The sequence below is a fragment of the Arvicanthis niloticus genome, chromosome 20 (genome assembly GCF_011762505.2).
Source record: "Arvicanthis niloticus isolate mArvNil1 chromosome 20, mArvNil1.pat.X, whole genome shotgun sequence".
Lineage (NCBI taxonomy): Eukaryota > Metazoa > Chordata > Mammalia > Rodentia > Muridae > Arvicanthis > Arvicanthis niloticus.
The window spans coordinates 50,682,230-50,700,523 of NC_047677.1; the positions used below are offsets into that span (position 1 = coordinate 50,682,230).

The following is an 18,294-nucleotide window of genomic DNA, read 5'->3' on the forward strand; positions in this document are numbered from 1 at the left end:
TTTCGCTGAACCTGGAAGGTTGGCTGTGGCAGGAAACACAGGCAGAGCAGGGACAGGGTCCTGGTGTGCAGGGGCAGGCTGGGCTCCACAGTTCTTCACATTGAGCCCAGAGGATCACAGGGAACATCAGACACTGTTGTCTAAAGAAACCTGAGGGCTCTGGACGTCACAGGAGAGACCTGAACACACTGTCTGTCACATAGTCCACTCCAGGCTGCTGTCTTCATGCTAGAGAATGAGAGTCATGAACCATCACTGTGAAGTCAACATCTCAAGAACCCACCACTCACAGGGGATCCTGGAAGTTCCTGAAACTCAATCATGTCCACATTGCCCCTCCCTGTAAGGCCCCAGAGTGTCACCTTTACAATCTGGGAGAGACATATCAGAGTTCTGGGAGCTGTCCCTGCCTAGGGTAAAACAAAACAAATGTGTATGTATGTGTATGTGTATGTGTATGTGTATGTGTATGTGTATGTGTATGTGTATGTGTATGTATTCATATCAAGGTACAACTGAGGCCCCAAGAAGATTTCTCTGGAGGAGCTACTATGGATTCCCAGAGCTCCCATCATCTCCAGCTTCACTCCAATGGCCTCAGGACAATCCTGCCCCCCACACTAACCTGGAGCTGGAGCATAGTCTCCTCCTTTTCCACCTGTGAGAAGAAAAGCTGTGAGAGTTCAAAGAACATTTTGACACTAGAAAGTTTCCAGAACTGACAGCAGACCCAGTTGGAGACAGCAGCAATACAGGGGGTATGGATGTGTTTCTTGTTAATGAGCAGAGCACACTTATAAAAGAGACTGAGAGAAAACTCAGATCCTGTGCTTTCATACCTCTGTTTTTTCTCCTCTTCATCACAAAAGCCACCACAGCTCCAATGATGGCCACAGCTCCAATGACAACCAGAACAGCAATGATCACCATGTTAGAGTCAGTGGATGGAGGAGGCTCTGGGAAGGACAGGTACAGGAAATGAAGGTGAGGGTCATGACCCCAGCTCTCATCCCTGACCTCCTCAGGATCGGCAGAAGGCTCCAGCTTTCCCTGATCCCAGCTCTGCATCCACGCCCTCCTTACCCCATCTCAGGGTAAGGGGCTCAGGCAGCCCCTCATGTTGCACATGGCATGTGTAATTCTGCTCCTTCCCAAGAGGCACCACCACAGATGCCCACTTCTGGAAGGTTCCATCCCCTGAAGGCCTGGTCTCCACAAGCTCCATGTCCTGGGTCAGGTCCTCCCCATTCAACTGCCAGGTCAGGGTGATGTCAGCAGGGTAGAAGCCCAGGGCCCAGCACCTCAGGGTGACATCACCTTCAGATCTGGGATGATGGGTCACATGTGCCTTTGGGGGATCTGTGTGGAAGATTAAAAAAATCATAGAATTAATAAGACAAACTGAAATCTACACAAGACTCAGTTAAATCAATGACATCACCGAACTATCTGTCTGTTTGACACTTCAACTGTCATTGCACTAGTGACCTGCAGGCAGAGCTGGTCCCCTCACCACAGAACTGCACGTTTTCCTGGGGGACTCAGAAGCTAAGAGGGAATCCACACAAGCCAGTTGGTCAACATGGTCGATCTCATGTGATATTTTATAGTGTGAGATAGGTAGTCAAAGAATGGAAGATGGAATGGAAAATATATAATTTATGTATGTGTTTGAGTTCATATCAAAACTAGAAATTAGGGCCATATGTTCCTGGAAGTCAGCCACCACTGAGACTCAACCACTGTAGGCATCTTGCTGAACAGCACTAACGGTCAGTCCAAGTGAACAGCCATCAGGAAGTGTGTAGCAGAAATGTGGTTAACCTCTTGACACTCAGCCAGAGAAAATGACTTGCAGACCCTGTCTCTGGGGATACAAGATATCAGTATGTTACACAGGATCCCTGGAGTGTGCTGTGGACCCCAGTTCAGCACTCACTGGAACACAGCAGGTTCACAGGGTGTGTGGATCTTCCCTCTCACTCCAGCCCTGGATTGCAGAAGACACTGTCTCTCAGAAAGTCCAATTCCTTATTCATCAGGGAAAGCACTGTAACTTGTGGGGGCAGAGGAAGAGCAGGAGGCTTCTGGATGTTTAGTTCTGACAGTAAACAGTCTAAGCTCACAAGAATCTCGCCTTTAATGAGAACCCTGATTTAACTTGTGTAATCATCCAATTTTTGGAAACTGATACAAATGAAATATAAGGGCCTGGAGAAACAGTATCACTCCAGTGCAGACAAAAACTGACTGGAAGCAAAAGAATGCCTTTAAAGAGAAAGAAAGAAAAAAGAAAAAAGAAGGTAAGAAATAAGAAGAAGAAAAGAGAGGAAAAAGAAAAAAAAAGAAAAGAAAAAGAAGTTCCACAGTTTATATTCCTCCAGGTTACCCCATAAGGGCTCATGTGACCATTCACCACTGTAGAAATAGATAGAATTGGGTTGTCAAAGAGATGCAAACGCCACAGAAAGGGAGGGATCTGGGAGAATGTATTCTTTGGAAAGTTGTAGAAACTGGTGAACCAGCCTAGTGTAGGGAAGTCCATGTCTCCCATCAGGGAGAGGAGACTTCAGGTCCTGAGGTGTAAGGGCTGACACACTCAGCAACAGAGAAGTCAGTGTCCACAGACAATCGGTGTGGGCAGAGAGCCTGGCCAGGGAGAGGCCATGGCTCACAGCAGGGAACCCCTACTGTTGTCAGGAAATTCTCTCCTTCCCTCCTGAGACAGACTGGGAACTGTCCAGGGAGAAGGCTGAGCCCTGGGAGAGTCAGTGCAGTCATTGTGATGAGGATCAGGAGACCCAGGGACACTCTGTCCCCTCTGAGACAGGGGCATCACCCCAGCTGAGGGTTTCTTCTTCCCCAGGACTGAGCCCCAGTCCGAGGGCAGAGGGAGGAGCTGCCCGCGGCCCCTGCACCTGTGCGCAGCAGCGTCTCCTTCCCGAGCTCCAGGAGTGTGCGGAGCGACTCCACGCACTCGCCCTCCAGGTAGGCCCTTTGTCTCTCTGCATCACCATTCTGCTCGCACTTGCGTCGTGTTATCTGCGCCGCCATGTCCGCCGCTGTCCACGTTTTCAAGTCTTCATTCAGGGCGATGTAATCGCGGCCGTCGTAGGCGTACTGCTCATACCCGCGGAGGAGGCTCCCATCCGACCCCATGTCACAGCCTTGCATCCACTGGAAGGAGTGAGAGCCTGTGGGACCCAGCGGTCAGCTCCGCCCTCCCGCCCCGGCCCCGCCCACCCGCCCCGCCCACCCGCGAACTTCTCCAAACTGAAAGAGAAACCGATCCCTGGTCGGTTCTGCCCACGAACCTCGGACTTGGGACCCGGGGCGTCTCCGGCACCTGTGTCGGAAGGTTGAGGCGTCGTGGCCTCCGACCAGGGGTCACTCACCGCCCTCGCTCTGATTGTAGTAGCCGAGCAGCGTCCTCAGGCTATCTCGGAACCACTGCTGTGTGTTCTTGGCGATCTGTGTCTGCTGCTCCCAATACTCCGGCCCTTCCTGGTCTACCCACGGCGCGCGCGGCTCGTAACTCGGATTCTCCGCGTCGCTGTCAAAGCGCACGAACTCCGTGTCGTCCACGTAGCCGACTTCCATGTACCGGGGCTTCCCGAAGCCGGGCCGGTACACGGCGGTGAAGAAATACCGTAGCGAGTGTGAGCCTGGGGGCGGCGCGCGGTGAGACCCCGACCTACTCCCGGGACCCCGGGTGGGTGCTCCGGCTGAAGCAAGGCATGGGGCTCGGGACGCGGATGGAGAAGGGGCGGAGGGTCCGGTGGGTGACGCGAGACGCGGCTTCCACGGTGCCACCCCCGCCCCTCCCCGCAGAGGACGTTTTCCTCCCGACTCTCCACTCACCCGCACGGGTCTGGGTCGGAGCCAGGGCGGCCGCCAGCAGCAGGAGCAGCGCGCGCGGCCTCGTAGCCCCCATTTGGGATCCGGGGCGTCTGAGTCCCTTGGGTTTTGTGGACTTTTAACCAGTGCCCGCGGCGACGCTGATTGGTTCCCCGGGTTAGCGCCACCCAATGTGGGTGAGACCTGCTCGTGTGTCATCAGTGTCCTGGCAGAAGGACCTGACCCAGGTTAGGAGCAGAAGTGAAACTGGGGAGTTGGGGAATCCCCAGCCCTGGGCGTCCCCACCCCTGACCTCACAGCCTGGCGACTTAAGACTTTGCGTGAACCCTGTGCTGTGGACAGAGCGCTGTTTGCCATGGTGTCTCCGAGTTCTGACCCAGAAGCTGTCTGGACACCAGGAGAGATCCGAAGGCCAGACTCTCTGTGTCCTCTCTGCCACCCTTTCTCTTCCTTCCTCTCTTCAGTAGTCAGATCCTGGACTCTACTAGAAGAAAAAGCCACTTCCAGCAATTCAATGGCGACACAAGAGGTTGGGGATGCAGTGGAGAGATGCTTCTCCTTAAAGCAGAGGCGCTGGCCTGCAAGCCCCACAGGAACCCCACCGACACTACCAGGATCTGTGTTCAGCAGCAGTGGGTAGCTCACACTGCCAAGCCTGAGTGCAGGACTCTCATTTGTAAAGAGGAGACTTTGTGTCTTCCCTCAGGATCTGTCTTCTCAACCTCAGTGTAAGACTCAGACTCCTCTTGTTTCTTCCCAGATGAAGTGTATGCAGCTCCAGATGGGTGTGCTTTATTTACAAGGATCTTCATTCCCAGTCCTGAGTTTGTCCATGTGGACCTAGGTCATTGTCTCAGCACAGTAGACCCCGTTGTCCACTGAGAAGAGACCCCTGAGGAGACCACATAGAGCAGGACCCAGATCCATGTCTACACTGCACTTGCCCCGTGTCTGCACTTCCAAGGTACAGTTGCTTTAGTGACTCAGTTGCAGTAGGAGAGGAACTGTCACTGACTATAACACAGAATATTGATGATAGTGTGGTAGAAGTTATGTAATCTCTGACCCTCTCACTCCCTCTGACCTTCACTCACACTATGAGCTGATGAGGTGAGGGACATGAATGTCACAGCTGTGGGGGACACTGGATGTGACCATCCTCAGGCCTGTGCAGTGTAGACACTGGAAGAAAGATAATTCTCATGCCAGAGAGTACAGACTGGTGATGTGAGGTTTCATCCCTGATCAGTAGTGTGAGGAAAGAGTAAATTTATGTATTTCTTTATTCTGTGGATCTCTTCAAATCGCACCCACAGAACTGAATAGGAAAGAAGAGCAGAGATGGGCAGGGACTCCTGAGGAGAGTCACTCATCACACAGAGTGACAAATGTGAGTGACCACAGGTGTGAGCTCCAGTCACCTCCCCATGCAGGTCTTCACAGCAGCCCAGCAGCCTCACCAGGATTCAGCAGAACCTGTTTCTGCAAACCACTCTTATTAGATTCTGTGAGTATTTTCCATGGGAACTTGAAGCTCTTAGGTTTCATCCTGACTAACCTAAAGATGTTGCTGGCCTTAGGCAGATGCACAGAAAGTATCTGTCTCAGTTTCTTTTCTTTTTTTAATTCTGTTTTTCAAGACAAGGTGTCTCTTCAGAGCTCCTGCTATCATACAACTTACTGTGTAGACCAGGCCAGCTTTGAAATAAATTTTGGGAGTTAGTTTCCTCCTTTAACTATGTGGCTTCCATTGATCAAACTCAGGTAGCCACACTTGGTGGCAAGTGCCTTTACCCCTTGAGCAATCTCTTTGATCCTCTCAGGGTTCAGTGGGTTTGATCTTTCCAAGGTTCCCTTCATTCCTGCACTTGCCACACAGGATAGCTGGTCACCATGACATTAGAAAAGCTGTTTCCTGGCCTGATAGGTACCAGCATTGCCTTGAGTGACTCTGGAGAACCAAGCCTTCTGGCCCAGGTCCCACCTGTGGCAGTGTCACTTAGCTGCTGCCTAGAAGATCCCATATTTGCACTCAGTGCTTGGGTTTCACTGTCTGTGTTAGTTATTGTAGTTCTTTGAGTAAGATGACCCCCATATTCTTGGTCATTTGAATACTTAGTTCCCAGTTGTTGCTGTTTGGGGAAGCTCAGGAGGTGTGGCCTTGCTGGAGGAAGTATGTTACTGGGGCAATGGTTGGAGGTGTGAGCTCGTAGCCAGGCCTGCTGTCATGCCTGGCATTTGCTAACATGATGATGATGGACTCTTAACTCTATGGACCCCACACTCCAAGTAAACCTTCTGTAAGTTGCCTTGGACATGATGTTTTATCAGAGCAACAGAAAGTAGCCAATACACTTACCTTCCCCATCACGGTGACTTAATATGCAACAAGAGACACCTTAGGAAGGAAGGGTGTACCCTGGCTTATGGTTTGAAGGGATACAGTCCACCGCGTTGGGCAGGCTCAGTGCAGGAGCTGGAGGTGGCTTGTTCCGTTGAGTCTACTGTCTGGGGATGTTAGTGCTCAGTCTGCTTTCTCCTTCTTATTCTGTACAAGACCTTTGCTGTGGATGGTGCCACGCACATCCAGAGTGGGTCTTCTCTCAGTTAAACCTTTCAGGAAATGCATTCTAGATGTGCCCAGAGCTGTTTCCACAAAGACTCTAAATCCCTTCCAGCTGACAATGAAGATTACCTATCACACAGCCTGTGGCACCTCCACATGTGCTCATTCATCACTTAACATCTGGATATGTTCCAGAAACCATTATATGAACATACAGTGTACTTACATGAACCTACATGTTATGTCCTGTGTTACACATGTGGTTATGTGATGTATAGAATCTGTGTGTAGTGTATGTCGTATGTCCATCAGGAGGCACAGTAGCATGGGTGTGTGAGTGTGTTCTGGTATAACACAGCACATGTTTATAGCACATTCATGTGTCTACTTGTGATTTGTGAGGTAGGTTCTCTCTATGCTGCAGTCTAACCTGGTACTCACTATGTGGCTCTGGCTTGTCTGGGACTCATGATTCGCCTGCCTCGGCCTCTGCATTGCTAGGATTATACTCAGACACCGTCATACAGCTGTGGTAGCTACTCTTCAGAAAATACTATACTATGAAATAATAAAGTACGACATAAGTGCATAAATTACTAACAGCTTTTGTCACTCTCAAGGATTATATACTATGCAAAATTACAGGTGCTTTTAACATTCTTAGTTTATGTATTTCCTATGCATGAATGTTGTGTCTGCATGTATGTGTGTGCATATATGCATGCAGTACCTGTAGAGTCCAGGACATGGAGTTAAGTTCCCCAGAACTAGAGTTAGAAACAGTTGTGAGCCTCTACAAGGGGGCTGTGAATTGAACCCAGATCCTCTGGAAGGGCAGTCGGGGTGCTTACCCTCTGAGCTGTGTCTCCACCCCGTCCATGTTCTGAACTCTGACTTCATTTTCATTTACTTCCATTTGCTGTACTTGAGAGAGAGAAAAAAAAAAAACAGGTTCTTGTGCATTTGAAGTGAGTCACACTGAGCCTCATCCCCAGCCTTGTGCTGTGTGCGTGCGTGTGTGTGTGTCTGAGAAAGAGAGAGAGAGAGAGAGAGAGAGAGAGAGAGAGAGAGAGAGAGAGAGAGAGAATGTGTAGATGTGTGTGTGAGAATGTAAGGCTGTGTGTGTATGTGTGTCCTGTGTGGTGGGTATGTATGTGTGAGTGTGTGTGTGTGTCTGTGTTGGGAATGGAGGTTACTGGATTTTGAGCCCAGAGCCTTGAGCCCACCAATCAAGCATTTTACCACTAAACTATAGCCCCAGTGCTTTCCGTATGTTTTTAATTTAATTTTTTGTTTTTTATGTCTGAGTGTTTTGCCAGAGAACATAAATGTGATGCTGACAGAGGCCAGAAGAGGGCGCTGGATCCCTCAGAACTGGAGGGTCCTCTGTAAGAGTAGCAAGTGGTCTTCACTGTGGAGCCATCTCTTCACACTAGTGGGTTCAAGGCACTAGGATCAAACCTGAGTAAACTCCATCACGCGCACATACACACACTAATTCTTACTCTGAGATGAGGTCTCACTGAATAGCACAGACTGGCCTTGGATTCACTCTGTAGCTCAGACAGGCTTTGAACTTGCCATCCTCCTGCCTGCTCCCCAGGAGAATGGAAAGTGTGGCAGCAGACAGCTCCAGCCACAGGAGCTTGAGGCTTGGCTCTCCCTCCACTCCTCACACCTCAGAGGAACAGGAAGCTGAGCAGCCGTGTGTTTCATAGCATCCATCACAGGAACTGGGTGAAATCCAGCCTGTTCCCCACCAGTGTCCTTTAACGGCAAACACATGAGCTGTGTCTTCCTGCCCTCTCACCTACTGCTTCCCCGACACTGCCTCTGGACCTTCTGTCCCCATGGAGCCTGCCCTATTCCCTCTCTAACCTGCCCTCCTGCCCTCTGATGAGCGCAGCCCCTCACCGCCCTCACTAGTCTAAGAACTTAGCTCCCCTGGCTCCCCAGGCTCTCCTGGCTCTCCTGGCTCCCCCGGCTCCCCCGGCTCTCCCGGCTCCCCTGGCTCCCCCGGCTCCCCCGGCTCCCCAGGCTCTCCTGGCTCCCCTGGCTCTAGCAGCACAAACAGAATGGAGGAACGTGTTTCTTGATGATCGGTCGAAGCTGTTGAGAACATCCCATAACATAAAACTGTCACCTCAGGACACAGAGGGGAAGTGTACACTCTATACTTTTGGAAAACCATCGCATTTCTAAGAGTCATGGAGGTCAAAGGGTGACCTTTGACCTGTCCATCCCATCTGAAATCCTGGAACATCTAGATCCTCCTGCCCCAGACCCTGGCACGCACACACTTATGCAAACAATGTTTGTGGAGAATCCACTGCTGGGCTCAGGGGAAGGCAGAGCTGAGGGCCTACATCCACGGCCATGACCTTCAGGGATCTATGTCCTCCAGGGACAGACACCACCAAATAGTCACCTACATATGCAGAGGCCTGACTCTGCCAGTGCCTCGTGCGTGGAAGCTATGCCTTGACGTGAGGCTTTGGAAGAGGAGATTCCTAGAAGGAAGATTTCAAACCTTCCCTGAAGAAGCTGAGGTCTGAGTGTAACGTGGAGCTAACTAGGGGAGACCCAGAGGCAGGAGCTTTCAGTTCAGGGCTCAGCAAACCCCAAGGCTGTGTGCAGGTGGGAGCAGGGCAGGGCTGGCATTGGAGTCCATGCAGTCAATTGGGGAGTAAGCAGGTGGGGCCACCACCCACAGGGCTTTGGGGAGCAGGTTAAGGTCATGGCCTGAACTCAAGTCAGTGTGACAACCTTGAATGGGTTTCAGCAGGGGATGAATCAGGTTTGTTTCTCATGGTGACCATTAATCTATTTAATACCACGCTTGAGAGGTACAGACAAGTGCATGCCTATGAGCTTGAGGCTAACCTGGTCTACACAGAGTTCCAGGCATCAGTGAGAATTCCTACAAAGAAGCTGTGTCTGCAAAGACTATTAGAACTGCAGTGATGTGGAGGGGTTGGAATGTTGCAAATCCAGAGGCTAATCATCTTATCTTGGGCTAGCCTAAGACCCCTGAAGAACCATTTTCTCCAACTCTGGGTGGGAACTGTAAGCATAATGTTTTTGTATCTTCTGTGTAAAGTTTACCCTTTGCATTATTCAAATACTTAAAGATACAATGTAAAGTTCTGGTCCTTTTGAAAGCTGCTATTATAAACTGTTAGGAATGGATAAGAAATACAAGTTAATAGGCAGGCGATCAGGGCTGGAGAGATGGCTCAGGGGTTAACAGCACTGACTGCTCTTCCAGAGGTCCTGAGTTCAATTCCCAGCAACCACATGGTGGCGCACAACCATCTGCAATGGGGTCTGATGCTCTTTTCTGGTGTGTCTGAAGAGAGCAATGGTGAATACATAAAATAAATAAATCTTTTTAAAAAATAGGCAGTCAAACTCATGGTCATGTTAGATACTAGTTTAGTTAATCACAGCAAGATGTTTTCAAAGTTATTCAGATAGTAAGTAGCTACAAATAATGTTTGACAATTCAGCAATATGATGATAGATAGATAGATAGATAGATACATAGATACATAGATAGGTAGATAGTTCTTCAAAACCCTTAGAGATCCACAATGGCATTTAACATTGTTTTGAAAGAAAATTTTGAAATAGGCCCAAACTAATAAAAATAACAGGGCCCTCTGATTCCTTTTCCCTAACCCAAATAGTTAAAAATGCCTGTCAGCAGGTTTGGGCCCAGTTAGTCAGCCACAGAGGATGTGGAGTTACAGGACAAACGCCTGTTGAATCATCCAAGGAACTGGCTGGCCATGAAAGATAAGAAGTATACAAGGGCATCCTAGAAAGAACAGAGATATGTCCAAATGAGTAATGAGCCATCTGGTGTTCCTCAACTCCCCTCCTGAGGCCCTCTCCAAGTTCCAGGAAAGTGTAATTTAAGTTAACCAGATGCTCTGCTAACTTAGATAAACATCTGCCTACAGGAACTGCACTCTGCCCCCACCACCGGTACAGCCTGCTGATGTTCAAAAAATTGAAAACAACCAACCGTGTGTACCCACGTGAAAGTTTCCCCCTTTTCCCCACCCCGTGGCTATAAAAACCTTAAACCCTGGAGCCTTGGGGTCGTCCCCTCTGTCTCTTGCACATGACATGTGTCGGGCGGCCCAGAGTGCTCCATCATTAAACTACCTCATGTGTTTGCAGCACATGGTCTCTCGTGAGTCCTTGGGTGCCTGTGGTCCTGAGACTCGAGTGGGGACCCTTGGAGTCCCCTTCTGGGTGGGGTCTTAAGCCTTTCTGTTTCATTATTAAAAATTCTTTTTTGACAATGGGACGGGTCTGCTCCTGACAGTACCCCCATCCCACTTCACAGATGATGACGACCATTGAATAACCTCCACATGGGGTTGCTTCAATTATGGCAAGCTAGACACTGGGGAAAATGCCCTAACCTCATCTTCTAACAAACTGCTGTGCAGAAAGGACACATGGATGCAAGGAAGTCAACTGCCGAGCTCTGCCAAGACAGGGTGAGCAAGTCCTTCATAATTCCTGCTTAACCAAGGGTCTGTCAGATATACTGGGTCAGAAGGCTAAAGATGGATGCTGCAATATTATAGAGACAATTCTGGGTGACTGTCTAGACAGCCTGCTTCTCTGTCATTTCTATAGTTTTGGAAGTTGTTTGTCTACACTTGTACCTACTCAGACAATATTTATTCCTTCTCAGGTCACTGATGTGGTTGATGTGGTTGAAGACTACATAGTTACAGTCTCACAATTATGCTTAGTTGTTTAAAATTTAAGTAGATATTTTTGGGTCTAAGATGTTTTTAGGATGGAAATACAAGTGAGAATAAAAAATGATTTAGATCCAAACCTCTAACTCACCAACATATGATAGATAATAGAATACTTTCTCCAAATTGTCAAATACTTATGGACTAGACATTTTAATGTAAGCCATATCTAATCATCTTCATAATTGTTATTATTGTATATGGTATACTATTATGAGAAAAGAGCATTTTAATAGACAAAAAAAAGAAGAAATGTAGGCATAATGTTTTAATGTCTACTTTGCAAAGTTTACCCTTGTGTTATTCCAATGCTGATTTCTCTGCCCTCATATCCATGTTTCAGTCTGGACATGGCATTGTAATGCTTCTACTGAGAATCTCCTGTCTCAAGTTTGTGTAAACAATCCTTACCACTTATCCTCTGCCTTGTCAATACATGCTGATCACGCAATGGCTGGGCAGAGAGAGAAAGGCAGGACTTCTGCCAACCAGAAGGAGAAGATAAGGGTTGGGTTGGGGGAAAAATTGAGGTGTGCACAAGGACGAGAGGGTCTGAGAAGACACCATGAGTAGAAACGTCTGAAGCCCAAAGAGTCAGATCAGTAATAATATGTAAGTATCATGGGATAGGGCTGGGAGGAGTCAGATTAGCACAGGGGTTATTATTATAGATCATTCAACTGCTCAGTTTTTGAGGGACAGCTTGAAATAAATCTTGGTCTCTCTGTGTGGTTATTGGGGACTAGCAAAGGTTAAATAGATACAGCCACCAGATTAATTCACTAATTACACTTATATTAATATCCATTCATTTTACAGGGAACTAACATCAATCACTAATAGATTTTTAAGAGACCTTTGGAATCTATTAACTTAGTAGACCATTAGCTTCCACTAACCCAAAAGCTAAGAATGTCACCAAATAGCATCTGAGGCCTGTGGGAGGTTCTCCACCATTTTGCTACAACCATCTCTCATGTGCCTGTCAATGTATTTGAAAAGTGTCTTGATTTATGGCTATCTTTGTTTTGCTCCTATGAAAACTTCATAAAACTGTTTCTGTTTTGGAAGAGGGAATTTGAGGTGACCTAAATCAGTAGTCATTCAAATTTGGTTTTACAATAAACTATCTCCTATTCCCCCCTTGAACTGAGAGATTCAGTTTTTGTGTGGCACAAGGTGGCCAGGGCTGCCCATGAGACTCTGTGGAAAGAGAACACATGGGTGAACCTGGAGTGACCTGTCTATGACCTCTGTCCTCTAAAAGTGTTGAATCCTCTTTAGATCTGTCAATCATCACCTTCTAATGAATCATGGGGAAATGTTGCCAGGCTTCAAAGAGTTAACTGTGGGGCAAGTTGATACAAGGACTCAGGCCCTATGTGGCAACTGTTGCTTAAGCCAGTGACTTCCCTAAGGGAACCAACTCCTTTCCAGGGTGAAAGCAGCGGCTCCCTCCTCAGTGCCAGGCCAGATGGAGGGTATTGCTGGGCGAGTTTGCTAGGAGCCAGCCTCCAAACCTGCAGAAGGTTCTTCTAGAGAAGCATGGATTCCTGGACCAAGAGTGCTTGGTGTAATAACTGCTTCTTTTTGGTTGATACAGGGTTTTCACCGTGTAGCTCTGACTAGAACTCACTTTGTAGATTAGGCTGGCCTCAGCTAACAGAGAGCTGCTTGCTTCTGCCGCCACAGTGTTGGGCTTAAAAGTGTAAGCCACCACCTCTGGCAGAAACTCTTTCTTAGCCAAACTATGTTTTAGATGTAACTGGAGAAAAAGTGGGCAAGCCCCACCTACATGCTTCCTCATATAGTATTTGTTTTTTGTTTTTAATACTGAGAATTTTCTTTTTGACACAGAATTTCACGTACCTGGAACTTAGTGTGTGGCCAAGGATGACCTTGAGCTTCTGATCCTCCTGCACCCACCTCTGGAGTGCTAGGATTGCAGGATGGAGCTCCATGCATACTGTAGTGAGCCTTCCTCAGCCCCCCTTTATCTTCTCCTCTTTCTCCACCACACTCTTACCTTCTTCCATCTCTGCCCCTGCCCCACCTCCACCCCCTTTCCTGGGACACTTTCTCTGCTCTTCTTTCCCCTTAAAAGCCTCTAGAACAGTTGGAGGTGCTGCTCTCTGGGCTCCAATCCTAGTGGAGCACAGCAGGGTTTTAGAAAGTCCAGGGCAAGGTGAGGCAGGCTGGAAGGGCACTGGCAATGGGATTGCTAGGTGGAGATGCTGGTGTGCACCTCGATTCTGAGCAAAGTTATTGGGTGAATCAGTAGAGAACTAGTGTTCCACGTGGTCAGAGAATGGAGTCCTACAAGGGGACTTCTGAGTGCTTGTGAGAAAACTTCAAGAAAACAAGTTCTGTTTTCTCAAAATGAGGAATTGTTCTTAGAATGTTTTTGAAGCTCATCCTGGTGCAGCGGATAAGAGTGAGTTTACTTCAGATTATTCATTACAGCTGGTTATTGTTATTTGCTTATATGCCTCTATGGAAAAACACGTTTTTGTTGCATGCAGCTTATCCTTGTGGTTGGGCACTTTACTCGTGTGACTCTTCTTAACCCTCAGAGTATAAAGTGTCTGATGCTTTAAATAAAGTTGGCTGTTGCAAAAGACTTCAGTACACCTCATTTTAAAGCTCCATTCTCTCAGGTCTTGTTGCCTCTAGAGTGCTAAATAGATTAGGACTTGATTGAAGTAGTTGCCATGGAGATATGGAGACAGTTATCTCTTTATCTTGTTGGGGAAATCCCAGGGAATCTGATCCATTCACAACATAAGTCTAAAGAAATGTTACATTCGCTGGGCAGTGGTGGCAAATGCCTTTAATCCCAGCACTTGGGAGGCAGAGGCAGGTGGATTTCTGAGTTCGAGGCCAGCCTGGTCTACAGAGTGAGTTCCAGGACAGCCAGGGCTACACAGAGGAACCCTGTCTCGAAAAACCAAAAAAAAAAAAAAAAAAAAAAAAAAAGTTACATTCCTCAGAAAGAGGATGGGGTGGGGGTGGGGGGAACACTGCCCAGGGACTGATTATTTGCTCATTTAAACTGAAAAGTGTGTTTTCCCTTTCTGTTTCTTCTGCTGCTCCATTGGTCCAGTAATCTAGAAAAGAAGATATTACCCTTGGACATATAGTGACCATTCCAAGGTGACATGAATAAGTCAAAGCCTGGTCTTGTACTAGATCTGATCTCCTTGACTCTAACTCTTGGTCACTCACTGCCACACACTCATTTGGTTTCTCGACTGAAGGAATAACCCCATGGCTCCTATAGGCTCTGCTTAGGTGACTCATGACTAGCATGATGACCACCAAGGCCCCTGAGAGCTGCACTGTGGTAAAGACTACCTTGCCCTCTCCTCCTTTAGACAAAACATCTTAGTTTCTTTCCCCACAAATACAATGTAAAGGGGGGCAGGGCGAGCTTATTCTGGTTCACAGTGCAAGGCCACTGTGGTCCTTAAAGTCAAAGTGGCTGTTGCCTGAAGCAGCTGGTCACATCACATGTGCAGTCAGGAGGCAAAGAGCAAATGCCCACAATCATCTCACTTCTCCACTTTATACCATCCAGGATCCCCTGTCAAGGAATGGCCCCACCACTGTGAAGATGGCCTCCACATCAGTTAACATAGAGATGATCCCTCAGTTAAGATGGCCTCCACATCAGTTAACATAGAGATGACCCCTCAGTTAAGATGGCCTCCACATCAGTTAACACAGAGATGACCCCTCAGTTAAGATGACCTCCACATCAGTTAACATAGAGATGATCCCTCAGTTGAGATGGCCTCCACATCAGTTAACATAGAGATGACCCCTCAGTTGAGATGGCCTCCACATCAGTTAACATAGAGATGACCCCTCAGTTGAGATGGCCTCCACATCAGTTAACATAGAGATGATCCCTCAGCTAAGATGGCCTCCACATCAGTTAACATAGAGATGACCCCTCAGTTGAGATGGCCTCCACATCAGTTAACATAGGGATGATCCCTCAGTTAAGATGGCCTCCACATCAGTTAACACAGAGATGACCCCTCAGTTACATCAGTTAACATAGAGATGACCCCTCAGTTAAGATGGGCCTCCACATCAGTTAACATAGAGATGATCCCTCAGTTGAGATGGCCTCCACATCAGTTAACATAGAGATGATCCCTCAGTTGAGATGGCCTCCACATGAGTTAACATAGAGATGATCCCTCAGTTGAGATGGCCTCCACATCAGTTAACATAGAGGTGACCCTCAGTTGAGATGGCCTCCACATCAGTTAACATAGAGATGACCCCTCAGTTGAGATGGCCTCCACATCAGTTAACATAGAGATGATCCCTCAGTTGAGATGGCCTCCACATCAGTTAACATAGAGGTGACCCTCAGTTGAGATGGCCTCCACATCAGTTAACATAGAGATGACCCCTCAGTTAAGATGGCCTCCACATCAGTTAACATAGAGATGATCCCTCACAGACACTCTCAAACTTTCGAGACAGGCTATTTCTGCATAACCCTGCTGTTCTGGAGCTCATTGTGTAGAACTGCCCTTGAACTCACAGATATCCTCTGCCTCCTGAGTGCCACCATTGTGTGTGTCACCACAACCTGCTAGTACACACAATATCTGCCAAGAACCACCAAGGCACTTGGTATTTCTAGAGTAAAACATCTAGAATAAAATTATGTTTAATAAAACATAATTAACCATCACACAGCCTCACACAGGCCTGAGGCCCCCTTCTGATGTAGATTTCTGAACCTGAGTTCCAGGTGATCTAGCAGCAAAAGGCCAGGGTCCTCATCCAGTTTGACAGTATTCTCCCTTCTCCATGAGCAGGGGATGGGGCCAGAACACAAGCTTGATCTCTCCACCTGGCTCTAGAGGACTGGGAGCCCCAGGAGTGCTTTGGGGGCCTAGGGTTCCCTCTCCCAGGGTGCTGCCCCAGTTACCAGAGGCTTCAGAACCAGCGCCCCTGCAATCCCCACCAGTAGCCCCACCCCCTATCCCTACACTGCTGCCCCCTTTACCCCCTCCATGGAGTCCCTTGGGAGCAGGGCCTGGAGCAGTCTGGGGAGGAGTCAGAGTTTAACATCTTCTTTATCCCCTTCTCCCTCCCCAGGTTTTCCTTCCCCACCCAACCCCCCACTCATTGTGGCTGTCTGATCAGATCCAGGCACTGGCCACCCCACATGCTGGGCCCTGTAGGAACAAACACTCCAGGTTACAAAGAGCAGGATTCAAGCCCTTACAGAGCCACAGATGGTAACATAGAGGACAGGACTTAACATTGTGGGAGGGCTGGGGAGAGACAAATCGGGTTTGGAGAAAAGATAAATCAGGAATCGGGGAATCTCCCTCCATTTCCCTGATCACTCATAGTATTTGTAAAGATCCTGAATAACATTAGGATCAAGGTACCACTGAGTGGCCATTCATGTTATTTACCTAAGGGATGTTGAGGCCAATTTTGATTGGACAGGTGAATACATTTAGTATTCTTCAGGTTTGGTTTCAGATGTACATGTTGGAGGTTTTTAAGGGTCATCCCAAGAGAATGAGAGGGTAGAAAACATACTGTCCCCAGGGTGACAAAGGGGAGGCAGAATGTCACTGCAGCCTGTAGCCATGGGTGCCCCCAGACTCAGGGAGAAAAAAATGAGGACCAAACTGTTCAGTGGGTCATCAGCACAACTCAGCAGGCATCAGCTTAGCCTGGCTAAGCTTAGGAGTCTCGGTGCCTGGTACCAGGATTTTAGTAGAAGACAGAAGTGGAATGAGAACCAAACTCTCATAGAGGATCTTGTTCATAGGAAAGGGTTGGGAATGGAGTCTCAAAAACCATGAGTGCCTAGAGAATTTACAGGCAGCTCCAAAGTGAGAGTGGTAGGAGAGGGCAGGAAGGGTCACAGGAGCCCAGCAGGGCTTAAGGAAGCTGCAGGGTTGCAACTCTGAGGGTGGAGGGATGGGGTCAGAACCAGAAAAGTCACAGTAGCCCAGTAGGGTCTAAGGAGACTGCACCTAAACCCACAAGGGCCTAGAGAACTGTGGGATAGGCAGCTCCGAAGGGAAGGTGAGCAAAGGGCAGGTAGGGGGCGCCCTGGCCCTTGGGACCTAAGGGAACTGCAGATAGCAGCTCCAATGCTAGGAGAATGGGGTCAGGTGATGAGGGCTAGGCGTAGCCTTAAAGACTGTGGCTGGAGGTTCCTCTACCTCCAAGACTACCAGAGGGGTGCTGCCCACTTAATGGTTACTTCCTCAGAGTCAGGGAAGCATTTACACTGACGAGAAGACATAGGCTTCCATTTTTCATAACCTGATTTTAATAAGGGCTCTTACTGCTTTAACCTCCCTTCTAGTCCACCACCCACCAGAGGTAATAGAAAACAAGAGTTATTAGGATACAGGGGGAAGTGGACCTGTTTAGAAATAATTATTTGAAGCAAATCCAATCTGTGTTGTTCAATTCATATGAATCAGTAGCAGCAGCTCAATCCACTCACCAACACTTTTCAACAGTTGTTGTTTAGAAGTAGTTTCTTGGGGCAGTTTCAATCTCCAACTGCCAGGATACCAGCAGTCCAGTTCAGTTTTTCAGGATAGCAAACAGGAATCAGCAGTGATGGCACAACCCAGCAGAAACAGCCAGGCCTTCTCTGAATCAGCATGAGTCAGCACTGGAGTGACAAGGACCAGCAGGGACACTGGAAGTTCTGTGCAAAGACAGTCTCAACAAAGTGAAGATCAGAGAAGACAAATACTTGAGACCAACGTAGTATTGCAAAGCCAGCTGTGCAAGCCCGCCATCCCTGTCCATCGCATCCTGTGATACTCCCTCCAAGAATCCTGTGTCCCCGAAAAGCTCAGCAAAATGCCAAGTGGGTCTGTATCAGGTGACTTATCCAGAAACTTTCACTTCATTCTGCCAATTGGCTTGAGTCCGCAGAAGTGGCAAGAAGCCTCCAGAACACCACCATTTCTTTCTATGAAGTCATGGCAAATGAGGACCAGTAAGGAATAGCCAGGTACCAATACTATCCAGTGTTGTCCATCTGTTGAGTCGTGTTTATATTCCTTCTTAACA

The 18,294-nt window shown here is 48.1% G+C and overlaps 1 protein-coding gene and 1 long non-coding RNA gene across 3 annotated transcripts; one reads left to right on the top strand and one right to left on the bottom strand.

Annotated features, from left to right (window-relative positions):
- Positions 1-4,002, bottom strand: LOC117724195 (H-2 class I histocompatibility antigen, L-D alpha chain-like). Of its 2 annotated transcripts, XM_076916849.1 has the most exons (8): positions 3,862-4,002; positions 3,396-3,665; positions 2,919-3,194; positions 1,084-1,359; positions 840-956; positions 626-658; positions 363-410; positions 1-228 (listed from the first exon to the last, which is right to left on the bottom strand). In XM_076916849.1, the coding sequence occupies exons 1-8, from the start codon at positions 3,932-3,934 to the stop codon at positions 224-226; spliced, it is 1,098 nt and encodes a 365-aa protein (XP_076772964.1). In that variant the 5' UTR covers positions 3,935-4,002; the 3' UTR covers positions 1-223. The 2 variants fall into 2 exon arrangements, with proteins under 2 accessions (XP_076772964.1, XP_034379771.1); XM_034523880.2 differs by lacking the exon at positions 363-410.
- LOC143435255 (uncharacterized) lies at positions 3,542-13,846 on the top strand. Its single transcript, XR_013105391.1, has 4 exons — positions 3,542-3,681; positions 4,619-4,822; positions 5,175-5,365; positions 10,782-13,846. It is a non-coding gene; the product is annotated as an uncharacterized LOC143435255 (long non-coding RNA).
- The last annotated feature ends 4,448 nt before the right edge of the window (positions 13,847-18,294 follow it).